Source organism: Coenobita brevimanus, chromosome 95 (genome assembly GCF_032717465.1).
Source record: "Coenobita brevimanus isolate Jiangsu-jjx chromosome 95, ASM3271746v2, whole genome shotgun sequence".
Lineage (NCBI taxonomy): Eukaryota > Metazoa > Arthropoda > Malacostraca > Decapoda > Coenobitidae > Coenobita > Coenobita brevimanus.
The window spans coordinates 6,560,426-6,582,392 of NC_137048.1; the positions used below are offsets into that span (position 1 = coordinate 6,560,426).

At 39.8% G+C, this 21,967-nt stretch overlaps 1 protein-coding gene across 1 annotated transcript in view; it reads right to left on the reverse strand.

Moving 5' to 3' along the window:
* Positions 1–1,071: 1,071 nt before the first annotated feature.
* LOC145413185 (glutamate receptor ionotropic, delta-1-like) overlaps positions 1,072–21,967 on the reverse strand; it is a 55,029-nt gene continuing 34,133 nt past the window's right edge. The window contains exons 7-11 of the mRNA XM_080282910.1: positions 21,071–21,299; positions 20,280–20,434; positions 18,703–18,792; positions 16,205–16,371; positions 1,072–1,204 (exon numbers count right to left, since the gene is read on the reverse strand). Of these exons, the coding sequence (XP_080139036.1) occupies positions 1,072–1,204; positions 16,205–16,371; positions 18,703–18,792; positions 20,280–20,434; positions 21,071–21,299 (774 nt within the window). The remainder of the gene's footprint in view (positions 1,205–16,204; positions 16,372–18,702; positions 18,793–20,279; positions 20,435–21,070; positions 21,300–21,967) is intronic.

A 21,967-nucleotide genomic window follows, 5' to 3' on the forward strand; every position in this document is an offset into this window, starting at 1 on the left:
CAAGTCAACTGATGTTCCATGTGCTCGTGATCATGCGTTCTTAAAATCGTTTTTACGAGGTAAAGCTTTCACAAGTCAAAATATAATCGTAAGTGCATCGATAAATATTGTGAAGTAATGTAACTCCTGTCTCGGGCATACCAGTACACCTCTGTGAAAGTGATGCTAAGAGGGAGTATTTTCCCAGTGCGTTACTTCTCGCTGAGCTTGAAACATTCAATGTCCAACCATCAATACACTAAGCTCTAGACTCAAAGGCAGGCTGCATAAATGAATGCCGACACATCATATTACTTCTTCGCCGTCTGCACATAGACTTGACGGACCGTTACCTGAGACCTACAAGGTACAGTACCAGAAATCGTACACAACCGCTCCGGCGCTGGTACCCATCATCCATATTGAGTACAGGCCAGAGCTGTTTCAGTCAGAAATACTTACATATATATATATATATATATATATATATATATATATATATATATATATATATATATATATATATATATATATATATATATGTATATATATATATATATATATATATATATATATATATATATATATATATATATATATATATATATATATATATATATATATATATATATACATATATATATATATATATATATATATATATATACTGTATATACTGTATATCCTGTATATATATATATATATATATATATATATATATATATATATATATATATATATATATATATATATATATATATAATCACACTGTTTCTTGTCCCAACCTAGAATCAGCCTCCCGTTCATTTGTTGGTACAGCATGCTCGTATATTTGTCAATGGTTACATCACACAGGCTGTCCAGCATTCTGTGCGCATTACGCAATCATCATTTTACACATGGATGATGATCAGCTCATCATGAAATTATGTCTAAAGCGTCCTTGGTTTTGCTTTATATATATATATATGTATATATATATATATATATATATATATATATATATATATATATATATATATATATATATATATATATATATATAATTCCGGGAGGAAAGGACATATCTTTGGGAAATGATAGATGAGTGAATTAGAAGTTGTGCCCTATCAAAATGTGTTCAAATCTCTGCCGTACCAGAGCTACATTTACTGATGACCCTCTGGGAGAATTATGAAGACCATTCTCGCCCATGAGGTCATCAGCAACTGTAGGCTTGTAACGGCTGAGGATGGACATATATTGATAGGGTGTTATATGCATGGAATCTGCTCATCTTTCACTTCCCAAAATTATGCCATTCCCTCCAGTGACACCCTGTTAGATTACATGTTCATATAATTTCTAATAGACACTACATTTTACATCCAATATCCACACAAATCGGTTCCAAGAACAAAAGATAAAATTCTGTATCTGCATGGAATGACCAAGTCGTACTGTTCTTAAGCAGTGTTCTGTACAAGTGGTGAGATTAATTCAGGAATACGAGAAACACAAAAGGAGAATTATGAATAGAAATGATCATATAACCATTTCATTGTTTAAGTTTTTTAAATTCTGAATTCTAGCACACAAACCAAATGATTAAAAATGTGTTTTATAATGTCTGAGGGGTTGAGACCAGCAATTGGCTACTGTATTAAGAACGGGGTGTAGCGCTTATTTTGTGTATCACTCTAAAAACTTACGCTTCCACATTATGGTGGACACCTACTCTATTTTCAAATTTTCCAGGTCCCCTGCTTTTCTACTTTTTGTCGTAGTGAAGTAGGGGGCTTAGGACACGGCAGCAGAGACATGGTCCTCTTAAATCATTGTAACTGTAATTATTACAACCCATTTTCGTCGGGACCTATTGCATCTTTTTTGTCTGATACTATTTTTCTCATCTTCCTCTGTCGACCGGCATTTACATTACCAGTCTTGGCAGAAACGTCTGTAAAACCCACATTAATTTATTTATTCAGTTCATTTCGTTCTTTCATTTTTCCAGTTCTTCTTTTCGTTTGGTGTATTTCTTTGTTACAGTTTGCTTTAAACTTCGTACAACTGTTTTCTGGACAAATACCCCTAAATGCCCTTTTTTATTAATCGAAACATTTCCAGAACATCTATGGGATCACAGGTCAAACCATATAAACTCAAAAATTTGCAGGATGGTTTATCAATGTACTGTAGCTGTATAAAGAAATTTTCGTATTCCCTTGGAGTTGTTGGCAATCTTTACAGGCCTATTCTGTCTACTTTATTTCCCTCGTCAACAATTTTGCTTTAACCTTCATACCTCATTTATTTGCACCTTCATTTACCACAGTAATTCGTCCTATTTGCCTACCACAGCTGCTACTGCCCTTGGAATCAGCCATACTTATCCTTGTCACCAACATGTTCATTTCCATTCTCCTTGTGTAACGATACCGCCTAAGCACAAATATTTATCCTTTCAGCAGTAGACTTCGTTACTCCACATTCTTTACAAGTTTCTGTTTCTTATCCTATCCCGTTTACACAACCCACGTATAATCACACATATTCCTTAATACTCCCATTTCTACCGCTCCCAGTCACACTATTAATACTCATACCAGTTCTAAGTATCACACGAATTCGTTAACGTGCACATTTACGTCTCTTTTTCATCTGTCTACCAATTGCCAGACGTCTCAATCCCGTAAGGGGTGGCCACATAACAAATCGCTTCCATGTCGCCCTGTCCAGCGTCATATCACTGCCCTGCTCCCAGTTCACACACCCCTCTCATATACCTCTCCACTCCATCCCTCCATGTCATCCTCGGCCTCCCCCGCACTCCCCACCCCGTTCCACCTCACTCGCATACACTCGCCTCGTTAGTCTCTCGCTCTCCAACCTCCCCACATGGCCAAACCATCTCAATGCATTTCTCCTAACGCTTTATTTCACTCCACTTCAGCACCACAACACTCCTTTATTTCCTCGGTTATCAGTCTGTCTCTCCCCGTAACTCCACAGGTTCCTCTCTAATAACTCATTCCACTGCTCTCATTCTTGATTTGTGCCCTTCCAAGATCCAAGCTTCACTTTCATACGTTAGGGTTGGTACCACAATACTGTCATGCAGCGACTTTTTTACTTACATGCGCACTTTCCTGTTCCTTATCACAGCTTTCAAGAAACCAGCAACCTTTCTTCTCTGTTGTACCCATTCATGCACTTCACCCTCTAAACTTCCATCCTTATTCATCACACTACTCAAGTGCTTAAACTCACTCACATTTTCCATTTCCTCTTCATCCAGCCTCACTGTACATTCAGTGGCTTCACTTCTCTCGAAGATCACAACTTTACTCTTCCTTATATTCACCTTTAGATTTCGTTTCTTACACACATTCCCAAACTCGTTCACCATGCCATGCAGTTCCCCATCGTCTTCATATAACAATACAGTATCATCTGCAAACAACAGTACAGTTTCCAAACACTACCCTCTCTCATTACGGTCGCTCCAACATCCACTGCCCTACCTTGTACCTCTTTTATAACCTCACCCATATACAACATTCAACAACAATGGGGACATGGCACATCCCTGTTTCAATCCAAAATTCAAATAGAAAAATTAATTCAGTTCACTATCCACATGCACTGCAGCCTTAGCACCCTCATACATACTCTTCACAGCATTCAACAACTTCCCATTTACTCCATATATTCTTAATACTTTCCACATTCCTTGTCTATCCACCCTGCCATGTGCTTTCTCCAAATCCATGAAAGCCGCATACAACTTCTTTCCCTTCTCTAGAGACGTTTCTACTGAAGACCTAAGAATGAATATCTGATCTACACAACCTCCCTCCTTTCTAAGACCTCCCTGTTCTTCTTCAACTAATTTCTGTTATTTCCATATCTCTGCCACTAAGTATCCTGCCATATACTTTTCCTAATACACTGAGAAGACAAATGCCCCTGTGATTACCACACACTTCTTTTTCCCTATTTTCCTTGCACAGGGGAATAATTATCCCTGACTTCAAATCCTCCGGGACTTTACCTACCTCCCAGGCCAATCTGCACATCTTCCTCATCCAATCTAATGCTATATCTCCCCCATGATTTCAGCATTTCACCACACACTCCATCAGTTCCTATAGTCTCACCAATCTTAAACCCAGGTTTGGGTGGAGTCTGGCGCTGGGTGCAGCCATGCCATACTTCCTAAACGAGCGATGAGTAGATTCTGTTATATATGTAATAGGCATCACAGATAGGTACACACATACTAATACAATATAAACGTAAGTATTCTAGCATATAAAAGGAAGGTAAACGTGTAATGCATATGGCTCTTGTACATCAATAAAGAAACGTGGCATACATATTTTACAGTGGTGCTGAAAAATATGTAGTTACTTTTACCGACTTTCACGGTAGTTCTAAGTTGGGTAAGTAATGTAACAATTACGTTTATAATATAATTTGAAGGAATCAGTAGAACATACGCTATTTTCTTAATAGAAATAAATAAGTTAAAACACTCACGAGCGGCAACACCAGGCCCATACTGGGAGTTAATCCATTGGAGGGAGATTTAAGCTTCTGTCAGGTGCTTCCACTATTCACTTTCTATGTTGATGCAGACACAATGGCAGCTACGCCAACTCGCTCGCATCTACATAGTCAAGCCAAAGAAATGGCCTTCAACGTAAGCCAGTATTTTCTGCAGGAGAAGCAGTACGGAGGAATTTTCGATGATGTGTCAAGGGCAATTCATCGAACAGCTGCAGCAACAGGACTTAGCAAGAGCAGGATTGAAGCAATACGCAGAGAAACAAGAGATAATGAAGAAAACAACTCTCCAGAGTTTACGTCTCCCAAGAAAATCACTCTCACCTCTTCTGATGAGGAGGATTCATGATAATTTCTTACATGCTGTAAGAGAAGAGGAATAGGCCTATCGGGGAAACCTCTTCAAAAAAAAAAAAAAAAAAAAAACGCGCCGTGACTTTTACCTCTTGGGTGGTGTGGAAAGAAAGTCTAAGTTTTAATATGTAGAGTGTAATTTAAAGGCTATAACCAGGTAAAAAATCATAAATTATATGAGAGAGAGAGAATGCGACTTTTAAATTCATTATTTTGATTATATTTATAACTTACACTAGTTTGTCTTTACACACACACACATACACAAACACACACACACACACACACACACACACACACAGAAGTGGGTGAAGTCATGTCAGGCCAAGTGGCGAGATGGGAGCGGACGAACTCTAACGGTGTCAGGTCAGCCACTAGCCAATGAGAGTATAGGAAACAAGGCAACGCTGTACGCCGGGAAATCCCCGGCTAGACTCCACCCAAACCTAGGTTTTAGATTGGTGAGACTATAGGGCTTTTCCCATTTTGACTTTCTTCAGTGCTTCCACTACTTCCATCCTACTGATTTCTTCCTTTCGTCTCACCTCCCTCTTTCTCCCAGCCATTCCCCAGCCACTTATACTCGCATTACTTTCATTCTCTGTGTTCATCATTTCCTTAAGTGTTCTCTCCATCTGCTCATTTTTTCTCCCTTCTCCACCATCAATCTACCATTTTTATCTTTCACTCCCCGACTTAATATACTTCTTTATCACCCTGACTAACTCGATTTTTAGAAATGGTATTTAGTTTACCCTAATTTGTACCTAATTCGAAAACTAATCGTCCTATTTTCAGTTCTGTGGTAACGATCTTTATCTCTCATAGTCCCCTATGCATGTGCCGAATCTCATTGAAATCGTACGAAATTAGCTGACACGTTTAGAGTTAATACCGGATGGCTCCCCACTAAACCACCTGGTGCCATATGGTATTATATATCACCCAACATAGTAAACGGTTTAATGGTTTACGAGAAACCACATGGCTTGTCACTCAGTGCAGAGTGACCTAAAGTAAGCACTACATGAAATGAGTGGAAGGTTTTCATGCTTATCTACCACACTCCGATATTCACATGCACTTAGCTTGACATCCGTGGCTTCCAGTTTGATTAAAACTTATCAGAAACGAGTTTGACAAACACTTAGAAAGATAATCTCGTGAAAGCAGCGCAACCTGGTTTTCTGAAAAATAGTTTTTGCCTTTTTAATCTCCAGGAATTTTCAGTTCTGTAAAGAATGTGCATGGTGAGGGAATATTCATTGGCACTGTCTGCTTAGATTTTCAAGAGGCGATCATTTAAGCTCCTTACAATTTAGATGCTAACAGCACGTGGTTTCAGTGACAGTGTGCTATGGTGGACTGAACACTGGCGTGCAGGACGTGAAAGAACGAGTCTAACTACTGTAATGACAAAGACGCAAACTGGAGGATCATCATGGATGCGGTGCCACAGGGCTTGGTGTTTGGTCCTATTTTATTTTAATGTACAGAGATAAAAGTGGAGAAAGCGTACATTGTAAAATAGACAGATTTACTAACAAGAGAAAATTTTCCAACAGATCTGATTTAACTTTACAAAAGCAGGTGATTCAGCGAATCGTTTATTAACTTTGGCCCCAAACAACGGCAATCTGATTTCAGAGCTGGTAAACTAAAACTGCTGGTCATCGTCACTAACAATGGAAAAATTATTCTAAACCCAAATGTAAACAATGGAAAAAAAAAAAAAGGGACTTACAATTACTAAAGATCTGAGACCAAGACATTGGAGTACAGAAGCTTTGTTTTTTATAAATCGGTTCATAGTGCAATCGAATATTGCCAAGTTAGAATATTCTCAAGTTGTATTATTCTCTAGTATATTTACGCCATTGTGATCACTTCTTATCACCTTTTTACAAAAGAGACAGGGAGAAACTCGAGAGTACAGTACAGGGAAGGTTGACAAAATGTTACCTAAGTTATAAACAAATCATACGAGGAGAATTTAAAAAAATGAATCTCTTTACCTTAACCGATAAAACTTCTAGGGAATTCAGTCAAGATATACAAATTTTATTAAAGACACGATAAAATGGCAGCAGAAAAATATATGGCGGCGGACCAGTCGAATTATACCAAGGTTTCCAGTCACATACAGTTGTAAACATTTGAAACAAACTGCCTTTCAGTGAGGTAAGTCGTGATACAATGAAAACGTTGGAAATATATTTGTCTACTAACCCCTAGCTAAGAATTATCAACCTTATTTCTAACGTACAACATTTTCTGCACACGTCATGAAGGAAAACCCACAGAGCAACATGCCTATACACGTAATATCTACTTTGTTATTTTACCTTACAGGTTGTGATAGAGTATGTTTTCCAGCCATTCTTTTCACTCAGATTTGCATTGACAGCTCTTCAGTGATGCATGATAGCCTTCTGTTTATACGATCTACTTCGCCTAAAGGATGCGATGGGTAAAGGGACTCTTCCTGCCTTGTTCTCTAAGTTATAACTTATGGAATAACTTACTGTAAACAAACCTTCTCAAAAGGACCGTCTGTTGCTGTTTGTTTTGTCTTGTACTGTGCTGTCCCTTAGTTCTTATGTATTGTGGGTGCAAATTCACACACACACACACACACACACACACACACACACACACACACACACACACACACACACACACACACACACACACACACACACACACACACAGATTTTTATTTTGTACATGTGCTCTGTAAACGCTTGTGGGCTAAGTAACATTTCACCGCCTGTCTGGTTTAAAGAAGTATCCTTTTTATTCAGCGAAAACCTGACGGACTAGAAAAGAACAAACGTTTTCTTTATAAGTAGTGGAAAAAAAGAGACAGACAGTTAGGTGTTAAAATGAAGAATCGAATCTCAGGACATAAATTTAAGTGATCTAAGAAAGAGGAGTTGACATGTTACTGGAAAGACGTATAAAAATCAGGTTTCATTGACGTGCAGACAGAGAGTCTAGTGTTTATGTCTGTGGGTGAACACTGAACACCGTGGATGTCGTTTTCTTTCCATTAAAAGGGCCATCCCAGCAACACAGTGGCCCAGGAGCAGCAGGAAAAAGGCAGCCTGGAGGTGAACCAGGGTGATGGCTCCAGTCTCCTTTCCTTCCTTAACCCCAGCCTTTGACACCTGGGAATAATAATAATGACAATGATTAATAAAACTAATAATAAAAAAAATAATAATAATAATAATAATAATAATAATAACTAGAATGGCACTCAGTAGAGCGTATACCTCTGCCAACGCCCCATCTCGAGATGTTAAAGAAAGTGAAAAAAAAAAAAAATCCTGGAACCGCACCTTTATCCGGATCCGCATCAAAATTTAATGGAGTGTATTTTGGGCTAAGGCCCATTCTTCTACCAAGTTTCGTGGAAATCCGTCCAGTAGTTTTTGTGTAATCTTGCTCACAAACCAACCATCCAACAAATAAAGGGACAGGGGTGAAAACATAACCTCCTTGGCGGAGGTAATAAATAAATAAATAAATAATAATAATAATAATAATAATAATAATAATAATAATAATAATAATGTAATAATAATAATGATAATAATAATAATAATAATAATATTATTATTATTATTATTATTATTATTATTATTATTATTATTATTATTATTATCATTATTATTATTACTAATCACCATCATCATCAGAAGAACAAGAACAAGAACATGAACAAGAACAAGAAGAGAAGAAAAAAGAAGAAGCAGCAGGAAGAGGAGGAGGAGGAGGAGGAAGAGAAGGAGGAGGAGGAGGAGGAGGAGGAAGAGGAGGAGGAGGGGTAGAAGGAGAAGAACAAGAAGTAGAAGAAATGATGATTTATGGCCCTTAAAATTAACAGGACCACGTATAAACAAACCCACAGCGTCTGAAGGTATTTACTGAACCGATGAGGGCAGGAAATGTGGCTTATATACACGTCGACTTAATGAGAGCGTATTTACCTCCGCCATCGAAAGCTGGTGGAGGTTATGTATTCTCCTGGTTTCTTTGTTTGTCCACACGATGTCTCAAAATGTTATTCATGGATTTCAAAATCTTGTGGATATTTGGGCCAAGGATGAGTTTATGAACTTTTGGTGACGATCTGAATTAGCTGACACAGGCATTAGCGGAGGTATAGGCTCTCTGTGTACGCTTAACTTGTTATAAGTGAGACACAGAAGCCTAATCCACTTTACTCACACCGTTGATAACATTAATAAATCAAAATCTGGGGTTAGTCACATCTTCACCTCACGAGTTTTAGTGAAATGGCCATTAATATTCGAAGGATCTTAACTAATTTTTATGATAACCACGTTTTCAAAGAAGAGAAATATTGTTCGAAAAATACATTATTGGTTCATATTTTATCGCTTCAAAGGACCTTAATCAATTTGTGTGATAAACACTACTAAGTTAGTGAACTGCTGTATTATGAATCACTCAGGTCGTATTCTGTCACTTCAGTATTCACACTTTGGTTTTGAAGTGACTCGATGCTGTAGGAATGGAAATGCAAGTAGATGCAAGCAGTCTTATTCGTACCTAACCTCAAGAACGTTATAATGCTTACTGAATCCGCTGAGAAAAGAAAAATTTTACAAGGAAATTATGCTCAAGATCACAAGTTTTATCAAAAGGGTGAAAAAAAAATAAGTCATTTTTACAACTTAATTCCCATTGATCCGAGTACTTTTTTTTTTTTTTTTTTTTTAAATCCGACTCGCATTCTCGTCGGTTAAGAACGCTCCCTAACACCTCTTTCAAAGCGATTTATTTCGGCTGTTATAGGTTACAGTCGTCTTTTGCTTAAATCTTTCAAATACCGCCATACTTTGCATAAATAAGGTACAAAAGTATATTAACTAGCCACATCTAAAATAGATAGCTGAGGAAGAGGTGTAATCGACTTATGGCATTTTGGTGGAGACTTTCCCAACAGTAGGAGTCATAATATACAGCCTTCATGCAACCCTAACTACGAGAGGTCTCCTTCAGTACATAGAAGTTTGACGTTCACAAAAATACAATGAAAAAATCGTCATCTGATCAAGGACTCTAAGCTGAAGAAAGTTATAGGCCTGTGTTCTCGTGGGCTAAGGAGGGTTCCAAGCACCTTTTCCTTAGTGATTTATTTTTTAATATGGCTGGTTAATACAATTCTCTTTCTTTATTTGTGCAGATTATGACGATGTTTGAGGGATTTATATGACACAGAAAAGGAGAGTAAGGTGTAATAAGCCAAATTAATTGCCTAGGGAAAGGTGTTAGGGAGCTTTCGTTAACGGAGGAGAAGGCCATAGAATTATAACAGGTTACCTTGGCTTCCTCATCCCGTGCCCATTTCAGCACCAGACCTGCACCGACGGCCCGACCCACCCTGAGGACCACACGAGGTTGAGGTGAGTAGCTGCTTAGTTGATTAGCTGGTGTGTGTGTGTGTGTGTGTGTGTGTGTGTGTGTGTGTGTGTGTGTGTGTGTGTGTGTGTGTGTGTGTGTGTGTGTGTGTGTGTGTGTGTGTGTGTGTAGAATATGTACCCATCTTTTAAGCCTTCACTACACTGATGTCACATTATCATCTTGCTATCTACATACGATTAAATTATGCATAGAAGAGTCATACCGAACTAGAGAGGCCTCATACTGAACTAGAGACGTCTGAGAGCGCCTTCACGCACCCTTTCACAACGAGGGGCCCTTCCCGAGCTGAATAAACTCGCCTGGCAGTTGTAGGAATAAGATTAACACTCCGTCATTGCAGTAAAGTGACTATACGGTGTTCACTTTCACTTGGCCCAGATTTTTGTCTGTGTCAAGCTTATTCCATGTAGTTCAGTGGCAGAAAATGACAATGCTACGGCTCTACAATACTTTCATTCCATAGCATCTCCTCATGACCAGCATCATATTCTAATTATAATCTCCTTTAAAGACTCAGTTATTGAGCTGGAGAGATGGCAATTCTAGGCTAAGTTGGCGTAAAAAGGGTATAGATTATAGGGTCACGTCGATATAAGAGAGAATAGGGTCACTTCGGTATAAGAGATCACTCCTTCCTATGATCGTCTGGTGATAAAAAGCATGGATGTAGAGAAGACGTCAATGACCTAAAGAGGCTAAATGAAACTGTCTCCAAACACTTTACTAAGAACAGCCGTTCCCGGTCAGAGCAAAACCGTCCAGCAAGAGCAAGGACGAAAAACGACAACATAAAGACAAACACTTACTTCTCACGATAACGAATTCTTAGCATATCCTTACTACCACTACAGATTTACTCAGCTGACGAAGGACTTGTATTAGTATATGTGTTGACGAGGGCTATGTAGTAACACAGCCAGTTCAGAAGTCTCCCACGCCAATATGATTGTCAAGTAGTGTCAGGAATAATAACAGACTAAAGAGAGGGAAGGAAGGGGCCTAACTTCAACCACACGAGGTGGAAAGAAAGCCAGCATTTATTAAGGTAAATAGCCTGGCGATAATCAATAAGGGACAGAATAAAATAAAAGCAGTGAGGTAGTTGACAGAACAAGTATATAATCGTCAGGGGGTAGGCAGAACAAATACATAATCGTCAGGGGGTAGGCAGAACAAATACATAATCGTCAGGGGGTAGGCAGAACAAATACATAATCGTCATGGGGTGGGCAGAACAAATAGGTATTCGTCAGGGGGTAGGCAGAACAGATATGTATTCGTCAGGGGGTAGGCAGAACAAATATATAATCGTCAGGGGGTATGCAGAACAAATATATTACAGCCAAGGGGTAGGCAGAGCAAATACATAATCGTCAGGGGGTAGGCAGACCAAATATACAATCGTCAAGGGGTTGGCAGAACAAATATACAATCGTCAAGGGGTAGGCAGAACAAGTATATAATCATCAGGGGGTGGGCAAGACAAATGTAATCGCCTGTGGGTAAAGCTGTTAAATAACTGTCTGGTTGTGGACATAACTTTTTTTTACAGAGTATGAACAGAACAAGGAAAACAAATTGAATAAAAGAAAAAATACACACACCAGATTGCAGGTGACCTCCACTCATAAAAAAATAAATAAATAATCTATCTATCTATATACCTAGGCTGCTTCCCCCAAGGAAAGGGAGGCAGCCGAGGCAGGACGACACACTCCCCATTTACTCATCCATTCAAACACATTCATTCGCATCTTAGCCCCAAAGGGGAGAACGGACAGATCCTCACCGCACCACACCGCACAAGGGTCAACTGCGCAATGCAATCAGTGACATCCGCAGCAGGGCCCGACAGCAGAGCTGATTTACCCCTGCCACATCATAACAGACCCATCCCCTTACCCGCACCTGACCTGACTAGCTGATCAGACCAAATGCGGGAGAATATCCCCTCAGGGCTGTGTCATCACTTATTCATTCACAATTTCTCTCCATTTATTTCTGTCACGCACAGCCACTCTTCCTTGCTCAGACATCCCTCTCGCATCCAGCGCTCTCCTCACACTGTCCTTCCATCCTATTCGTGGTCTTCCTCTCAGCCTTACACCTCTCACATCACATCTAGTTATCTTTTTAAATAAATAAATAAATAAAATTCTGTGACAACTGAACTTGAGCTGCTGTCGCTTGAAGTCTGGGAGGAACTAATCTGAGGAAACGAGTTCCAGAAAGAACCCGCTCGGAGAATAAAGAAATTCTGACAGGCAAAAGACCTGCAGTATGGTACCGCGACAGTCAAGTCGCGAGCACTACCAGTTGGCCGTGTAGCATGAAGGAAGGAGTGGTGAGGTGGTGCAATGGATGCAATTTCTTCTGAACATTTGCCACAAAAGTATCTGTAAAATGATGCAAGGGAGGCAACATTCATTCTTTCTTGTAGGGGAGGTAATTCTTTTGTAACTGTAAATTAGACTGGTGATATAATAAGTAGCAAAATCATCTGGTGGTAAGTAGGAGAAAAAATCGTTCGTTGGTAGTCGGAGTTCAACATACAATCGTCTGGTGTAGTAAAAAGACAATATTTTTTTTCGAAATAGTCTTCTGATGATCAGAACACAAGTGTCAGCTGGTAGAAAGAACGAAATCATTTGGTGGTTTTAGTCTATCTGTATACATACCTAGGCTGCTTCCCTCAAAGAGGGAGGTAGCCGAGACAGGACGACACACTCCCAATTTACTCATCCATACAAACACATTCATTCGCATCTTAGCCCTAAAGGGAGAAGGGACAGAACCTCATCGCACCACAGTGACCACACCACATGAGGGTCAACTGCGCAGTGCAATCAGTGACATTCGCAGTAGGGCCCAACAACAGAGCTGGTTTACCCCTGCCGCATCAAAGTGGACCCATCCCCTTACCCGTACCTAACCTGATCAGATGATCACACCTAATGTGGGAGAATATCCCCTCAAGGCTACGTCATCAATTATTCATTCACAATTTCACTCCAGTTATTTCTATTACGTTTTAGTATAAGTATAAAATCGTCCTGTGGTAGTGTAAAAGTCAGTCATCAGCTCTGTTCTGGACGTTTTGAAAAGGAGTTTGTCAGTAGTCACAAAGCATAAAGATCATGTGGCAGCAATCAGAACAACAAGCGCAGCAAAACTGTTGACACCCTTTCCATAGCCGAGGACTCTGAAACCTGAGTGGGAAAAAGAATAAGGCCACAGCTGCCCCTAACATGTTTTCTGAAACGTTCTCCATTGAACATCTTCCTGGGAAAATGCTGTGTTCTGCTTTCTCCCAGCGATGTGTTGGTACATTTGTTGGCACATCCAACTCTCAAAAAAAAAAATATTAATTATAAAACCTAGTTCTGTTCTTGTGACGGTCTAAGTCTTGGATGAAGTGTGGTTTCCTCCCTTATCCCTGCTCATATATCAGGATATTTGAGGAAGTGGAGGTAAATTATAAGACTGGGTAGTGTATTCGTGTGAAAACTGACTCTTGATAGAAATAGCCCTCTTGAAAAACCCTGTTGCTGTCGAAAGGCATTATTTCAAGCCTCCATCTCGTCGTAGTGAAGGGGTTACTGAGGGATTTACCTCTTTCAACTTGCTACGATTTAGGCCAAATAAAATCGACTGAGAATAGCAAAAATATAATCTAGTGGCCATCAGACTGGAAAGTTAAACCAAAACAATTACACAGCCCACCCGATAATATATATATATATATATATATATATATATATATATATATATATATATATATATATATATATATATATATATATATATATATATATATATATATATATATACATATATATATATATATATATATATATATATATATATATATATATATATATATATATATATATATATATATGTATATATATACTGTATATATATATATACTGTATATTCTTTCCTTCATACTTTCCTCTTCCTTCTGCCTGTGGGTGACTACACTGAGTGACAAGCCAAATGGTTTCCTGTACACCAGGAAAACATTTACTACACTGGGTGGTAACCATATAACCAAATTTTGGCGCGTGGTGGTTTAGTGGGTAATTACGGAGCTCCAATCGGATTGAGCAGGTGGTTTATATCCAAGGGGTGGTTGGGGTTTATTGCTCACGTAATGCCACTCAGGGATGAGTAAGACTGGTCACTCATCTTAAATGCCAGGACCAACAAGCCTAGCCCCGGGCTCCTACGCTCCTAATGGGGCAACGTAGGATTGGCTGATGAATGAATGAATGACTAGACAGATAGATAGATAGATAGATAGATAGACAGACAGACAGATAGACAGATAGATAGATAATATATCCGACAGCAGTCAGAAGAAATAAAAAAATCGCAGCGTTTTAGGCAGAATAGAAAAAAGTAAAAACGTATCCCAATAGCCAGAAAAGGCAAAAGAAAAAATCGTCAGTTCGCAGTTAGAATAAATAAATAAAATCGTTTGACAGTATACAGAACTAGGGGGGAAAAGTTGAGGTTGTGGCCAGAAGAAAAGGGGAAGGGCACCTGTTGGCGAGTTTACACCTTCACCACAATGACGCGCTTCTTTTTAACCCCTTCATTCCGGTAATTTCTTTATTTCTGCTGCCTCCAGACGATTGTATTTAGTTTAGGAAGGCCCTCTCATACTGATGTGGCCAATCTGGACTACATCTAATCCCCAAGGTTGAAGTCTCTCCTTAGCTGAAGAAAATCGTCTGGAGATAAAATGAACAAAATACAGAGTACGTCACCTGACTGAAGAGGCTAAACAGACCAACACCAGACGATTTTATTCAGCTAACGATTGACCTCTTGTAAAAGAAAAATGAAGCCTTTATCTAACCCTGTCCAGTTCGATAAGCCTTTTCCAAACTGAATAAAATCGTCTGACGGTTTTTAAAAAACAAAAAGATATCGTTATTGTATTGGAGAGAGAGAGAGAGAGAGAGAGAAAGAGAGAGAGAGAGATTTCACTACCAGACTCCCCTCCAATGTTGAATGAAAGTGTCTGGCTGATCAAGAATAACAGTTACCCCTTCAGCCAGTGATGTATTTTGAGTTTATTGTTACCACATCCAAACCATTGTATTGTTATCACATCCCAACCATTTTATTCAGAGCGGGAGAAAATGTGTGCACCAGAGGGGTTGGCTGCAGTTATTAATTCATACGGTCACGGGTGTCTCCCCTAAGCTGGGTAAAAAAGCCTGGATGTTTGTGTCTGTATTTGCTTCAGTCCACATTAGGTACCGTGCACTGCAGGACAAGGGGACGCTGGATTCCTAAACTCTTTTTTTTTTTAATGTGTCCTACTCTCAGTAGAGGCTTTAACAGCCCGTTGCTTGAGGTGCGGCAGTCATCCTATGTACCATACATCTACACAAGTCACCATTTCGGCAATAACACCCACCGTCCATATTGAATTCATGCTAGGGCTGTCTCATACAGGATTGGTGTATTGATATTAAGGAGCTGTTTTTACAACACGTCAGCGGGTCTTATGGTAGATCAGTAAAAGTCTATATTAACGAAATTCAAATCCTTGAACCAGTTCCCTGCCCCAGGCCGGACTCGAACCTGCATCCACTGGGACAACAAACCGCCTCTCTACTGACTCAGTCACTTGTAGGATAGCTTCACACAAGCAGTTGTTACCTGTGGTCTACGAGTTTTTTCGGCCAGAGAGACCAGAGTTAATCAACAACAACAACACAAATACGAGAATCGATCATCGTCTGCAAGTAGGAAAGTAATTTACTAAAACACCACCAGACTGAAGAGGTTAAAAATACGTCATTGTACTGATGAGGGATACAAGAGGTGCCATGTTGTGACTCACATGATGTCAAACTGGTGCGTGTATGGTGACCCCCGAGGGCATGCCACCCCATAACCTTGGGGATAGAAGCTCTCCCGGCCAAGGTGGAACCGGTGCCTTCCTCTTGCAGCGGTCTGGATGGTGGAGCCGAAGAGGGCGTTCAGGAACACGTACCGCCCTGTTAGTACCTGGGGGTGAGGCTATCATCATCATTATCATCATCAACGGTAATTATGATCATCACCTTACTTCCAGGAGACAGTGACAAGGAATACACTAATGCCACCACCACCACCACCATCATCATCATCATCATCATCATCATCATCACCATCATTTTAATAAATTTCTCATGAATATATGGAGAATCATCATCATCTTCGATGTAGTCATCACAGTCATCTTCATTATTGTCACCATACCCATCATCTTCGGAACGCTACTTGTCATTAATATATGCAGAACTGTAATTGTCAGGAACTTTGAAAATCAGTTGGTTTAACCTTTGCCATACGTTTGTTCTATCGTCAACCATTACGAAAATATTCTAATATAAGTAGGGAGGCAATTTACACGAAATTATTTGTGAAGGCTTTGTCTAACCTCCGCCGCTTGACGTCTCCTTAAAACTGAAGATCGTCTGGCAACAAAAAAAAATCAGAGGTACTGTATGTCATGAAAGCGAGGAGGGTAAAATAATACTAACGAAGGTGGTGTGGTTACTAAGCTAAGATCTGACAAGCTGTGGCATACTGCACTGGATGTGGTAGGAGCAGTAAGACACTAAAATCCTACTATCCCTCCACCAACTAGGGACAGGGGATGCAGAACTGGCGTTTTCAAATAATTATATTGCCAGGCACTTCCGACTGCAACTTGACTGAAATCGTCTGGTGATTGTTAGAACCGAATACTAGAACTGCCTGACAATGAGAGGGATACTGATAACACTACTAACAATCTCAGGCACCTACTCTTACCCTCAGCTTGATATTATTGTCTAGCGTTCACTGAAGGAAACCACTAGAGTTGTTTCGATCAAGAGGAAGTTAATGATACCAATATGAAGCAATGGTCGTCAACGCTAGAAAATATAGAACGTATTCGAGCGAGCAGGGTAGTCATTTTAGCTTTCCAGTGATGTACGTAGGTCCTCTGTAGCTTTTATATTTGTCGTGATAACCCAGTTTTGGTGCTGAGAGTGGCACGTTTTAGCTTTTTTCGGCAATATGGTGGCTAATTTTGAGAAAAGCTACTTACGTACCGCTTATTACTTTCCGTAACCTTTCCAACTGTGTATGTTCACTGTAGTTTTATTAGTTCCCTAGATAATCCAGTTTTGGTGTTCATATTAGCTGTTTTGGCTCTTTTTTTTCGCCAATATCTTGGCGATTTTTGAGAAAAGCCGCCTCTGTAACTCCATTATTTTTTTTTTTTTCGCAAATGTTTCGATGGTGTGCATATATCCACCGTAGCTTTAATGGTTATCGAAATGATAGTGTTAGTTTGACTTTTTTTTTTGGGGGGGGGGCTTTATGGTGGCGAATACGTAGCAGTCATTAAAGTACGCCTGTTACTTTTTATAAGTTTTCCAGCGATGTGCAAAGATCCGCTATAGCTTTAAATGTTTCAGATATTACAGTTTTAGTGGCGCTCCCTGCCATTCTACTGTCCTTTCGCTTGCCCTACTGCCAGGCTGCACTCACACTCAGCTGAATGAAGTTATCTGGCTTTAGCTGCAACAGAATACTAGAGTTGTCCTGGCCATGGCAGGGTTATGAGAGAGGTTAATGATATACCTGTAGGCTCTGAGGCAACCGCTACATGCAGGGTTACTCAGGTGGAAAGGACATTACTCTGGGAAATGAAAGATGAGGGAATTCAAAACAAAATATTTCATACATGTATCATCATGGGTCCAAATCTCAACCGTTACGGAGCTACAAGTATAAGTATTGATGATCTGAAGGATGAATTATGAGGGAGACCATTTCGCCCATACGGACATCAGTAACTGTAGCTCCGTAACGGTTGGGATTTGGACACATGTTGACAGACCATTATTTTTACTTAGAATTCCCTCATCTCTCATTTCCCAAATTTATGCCCTGTCCTCCCGAGGCAACTTGTATTTCTTCTACCATAGGAGTGATTTTGGAGCGCCATTGGAGGCTTCGTCTCATCTCATTCTTAGTGACCTATTCTAAACATTATACCTCAATATTCTGAACATTATACTTCAATATTATAGACACTACACCTCAATATTCTAAACATTATACTTCAATATTCTAAACATTGTACTTCAGTAGTCTAAACATCACACCTCAATACCCTAGACATTATACCTCGGTATTCGCTTGTTTGAAAATGAAACGACATAAACAGCATACAAGATAATACTAAAGAGTAATATGCAAAACTAATCGCTAAGGAAAAGATGCTGCAGAGCCTCCCACGCAACTTCTTACCTGAATTTTAAAAGTACGTGATGAAGAGCAAAGTGGGAGAAGTCTTACCTTTTCAATGCCCTCAGAGAAATGAGTGACGTAGCCCACCGTGGGATCGAACACCTCCCAGACCTTCCTATATATGCCACTCTCCGATTTCTGGAAACAGGTTTTTGTTGCTGTACTCTGTCGACTTTAAACTGGCCGAAAATTATCACCCCTCCATCGCAAATGTTAAGAAAAATGGAAAAGAGCAAAAAAGCTAAGGTGTCTACAGTTGAAAAAAAAAAAAAAATGGCGCTCCCTTGAGTACTATGACTTATGTATTTCCTTCTTGCTACCGTCGGATGATTTTATTAAGCTTTTGGGAAAATCCTTGAGGTGAAAGTGTTTGAACGGACATCTGATGATTACGTAAATTATTTACGGCATAGATGGGAGAAATAGGAAGAGAGGAGGGCAGACACAGAAAAGGGATGATAAATGTGAAGGAAGAAATAGGCAGCATGCTGCCTACTTTTTCGTTTGCCTTTATCATTCCTTTTTTGTCTGCCCTCCTCTCTTCCTCTTTCTTCCATCGTTAATATCACTTTTTATTAATCTTCTTTCCTTTTCAACTGGCTTTATATCCAAATGGCTTCCTGTAAACCAGGAAGCCATTTACAAAGCTGGGTGGTAACCATATAACCAACCGGTACGTGTTCCTTACGTGTCAGTAAGTGGGTCGGCGGAGGGTTAGTGCCCCTCCCCGTAAATTAACTAACTAAAAGACAAACGGCCATCCCTTAAGAGATTCTGGCGTCTGGCTATAGATAGAAAGATGTTCTTCTTCCTGCAGCCAAACTATTTTATTAATCTAAGGAAAGCTTCTTGTACTAAAAGGGCTAAAGAGCAAAGTGTGGAATTAGTTTTGATGAATGTTTTCATGATGGTGACATACTTTGCACTATGTTCTTGCTATGTCCAGACGATTCTGTTCAACTGTGGAGAGACTTTTCAAACTGGAGGGGGTTAGGTGTAGCCTTCATTAAGCCCTTCACTACTAGGACACATTTGAGCCTGAAAATTATCGCATGGTGGCAGCAAGAATATAGCAGAACAAGGCTTCATCGTAGTGACCAGGTAAGCTCATTTATGTAAAATAAGTATGAAGTACTCTAGAGGGTGAGGTGTGACTGCACTGATTTCTCACAACGATGACGCCTACTTTATTGTACTTCATCCATACTAACACCAGACGATTTTGCTTAGCGTAGGCTTAGCTTTTTTGAAATGGAGGAGTCACATGTATAGCCACTTCATTATGTTTTCCCTAACTAGAACAAAATCCTCTTGTTATACCAGGAATAGACATAAAAATACGTCAACATACTGAAGTGATTTAGGAGCTGTTACTTTTTTCAGACGCCATTACTGTAAATATTATCCTCGACTAAATTCCCTAAGCCAGAGGACTGTTTTTATATTTTATTCTTTCAACCACCAACTTTTCCTCTCCACTTCAGGAAAGGCTTCTCCTGCTCAGACAGGGTAGTGAAGGCTGCATCTAATCCCCTTGCTCAAGTTCGATAAGAGAAGAGCTATTTAAGGAGCACCCTGTACTATAGGAACACGCACTCTGGATAAGCCAAGATACACTTCAATACCTTAATAATGTACTCGTTGGATGATCCTAGAACGACGACTGGATGGTACGGTGCGTAGCTGTGTGCGGCGTTGAGCAGGTCGCTGAGGGAGTCTATGGGCCGCTCATAGGCAGGACGGGCTAGTTCGGCAGTCAGGGTCCCGCCGTACATGGCTGCTAGGAAGAAAGAAATAGAACATAAAGTGATAGATGAACAAACATATTAGCAGCAGCAGCAGCAGCAGCAGCAGCAGCAGCAGTAGAAGTAGTAGTAGTAGTAGTAGTGGTGGTGGTGGTGGTGGTGATGGTGGTGGTCGTAGTACAATTATCCTTATCGTGAACCTTTTTCTCATCCAACTTATAAAGGCTGTTGGTATTTAGATTAATTAAGGCTAAGTTTAGGTCCTCCAATTTGAAAAGAATCTCCTAAACAGAAGAAAACTTATTTGGCGGTAACAACAACAAAGTAATGAGTAGCTTATTTTCGTGATTATGGTAAGACTGCAGCTACTTGTAGCAAGGAAGAGTGAAAATGTTCAATCTATTGCCAGTCGATGAGAACAGCTCTCGTTTGCATGAGAGGAGTTCTGCTCTTCCTTTGAAAAATTAAAATTAGTTCAATAATAAAGGGTAAAGGGGTAAAAGAAAAAACAGTTTAATAAAGAAATTAGACTTAAAACCGTAGAATGAAAAAATATGAGATATTATTTACATAATTTCCTTGCAGTAAGGAAGTGGAAGACACACAGCTGTGTGTGATAGGAAAAATTGAGAACCTGAGGACTATTTCTCAACTACAGGAAAAATACTTACAGTAAATGACAAAGCAGAAGAAGAGCCATGAAAAACCAGCAATTCGTAGTGGCCAGTGGTCCGGGAGGGTACCGGAGTCCTGATTGACAAGGGAGCGGAACACATTGAAGCTGAAGGTCTCCAGCGAGTAGTCAGCTATCTCCACATCCAAAAGTCGAGAACGAACCCGGTTTAGTCCAGCGAACACAAGTCCCATCACAACAGTAGCAGCCATCACCAGCATCCATACCTAAAAGCAGAGTTATAGAAACCACTTGGCCCTTATATTCATTAACGTTCATAGAAGTACAATATGGAATCTGTTTATTCAAGTAAATATGGTTCCAACACCAGCATAGCAGCCGCCACCTATACCCATATCGAAAGAAATATAGGAGAGTTTCATTGAGATCAGTCAGGATGGATGATACCTATGGATGGTTTGAGTGACAAGTTTTCTGTGAATGTTGGCGTGCATCAGGGGTCAGTTATAAACGGTTCTTGAAACTCCCTCACGTGACCTCAAAACTAAATTTCCATGGGAGGTGTTGCATGCTGATGATTTGATGTTGACTGTAGAGACTGAGAGGCAGGCGGAGGAAAGATATAGGAAGTGGAGAGATGAATGGAGTACAAGGGTTTGATTGAGAGTAAATGCAGGCAGTGATATCTCTTATCAAAGCAAAGGGAGTGTGTCCATGTACAGTTTGCCACAAGGATGTGGGAAATAACTTGATCTTATGCACTATTTGTAATAAGTGGTAGTATTAAAGGTAGGCTGAGAAGTAATGTTGATTTCTTCTTGTGGTGTGTTGAGGAGAGCAAGCAGAGACTGAGAGGTGGGAAAGGACTGATCTAGCTGGAAAGTCTCTTGAGCGTGTGGAGGAGTTTTGTTATATGAGGGACATGGTATGTGCT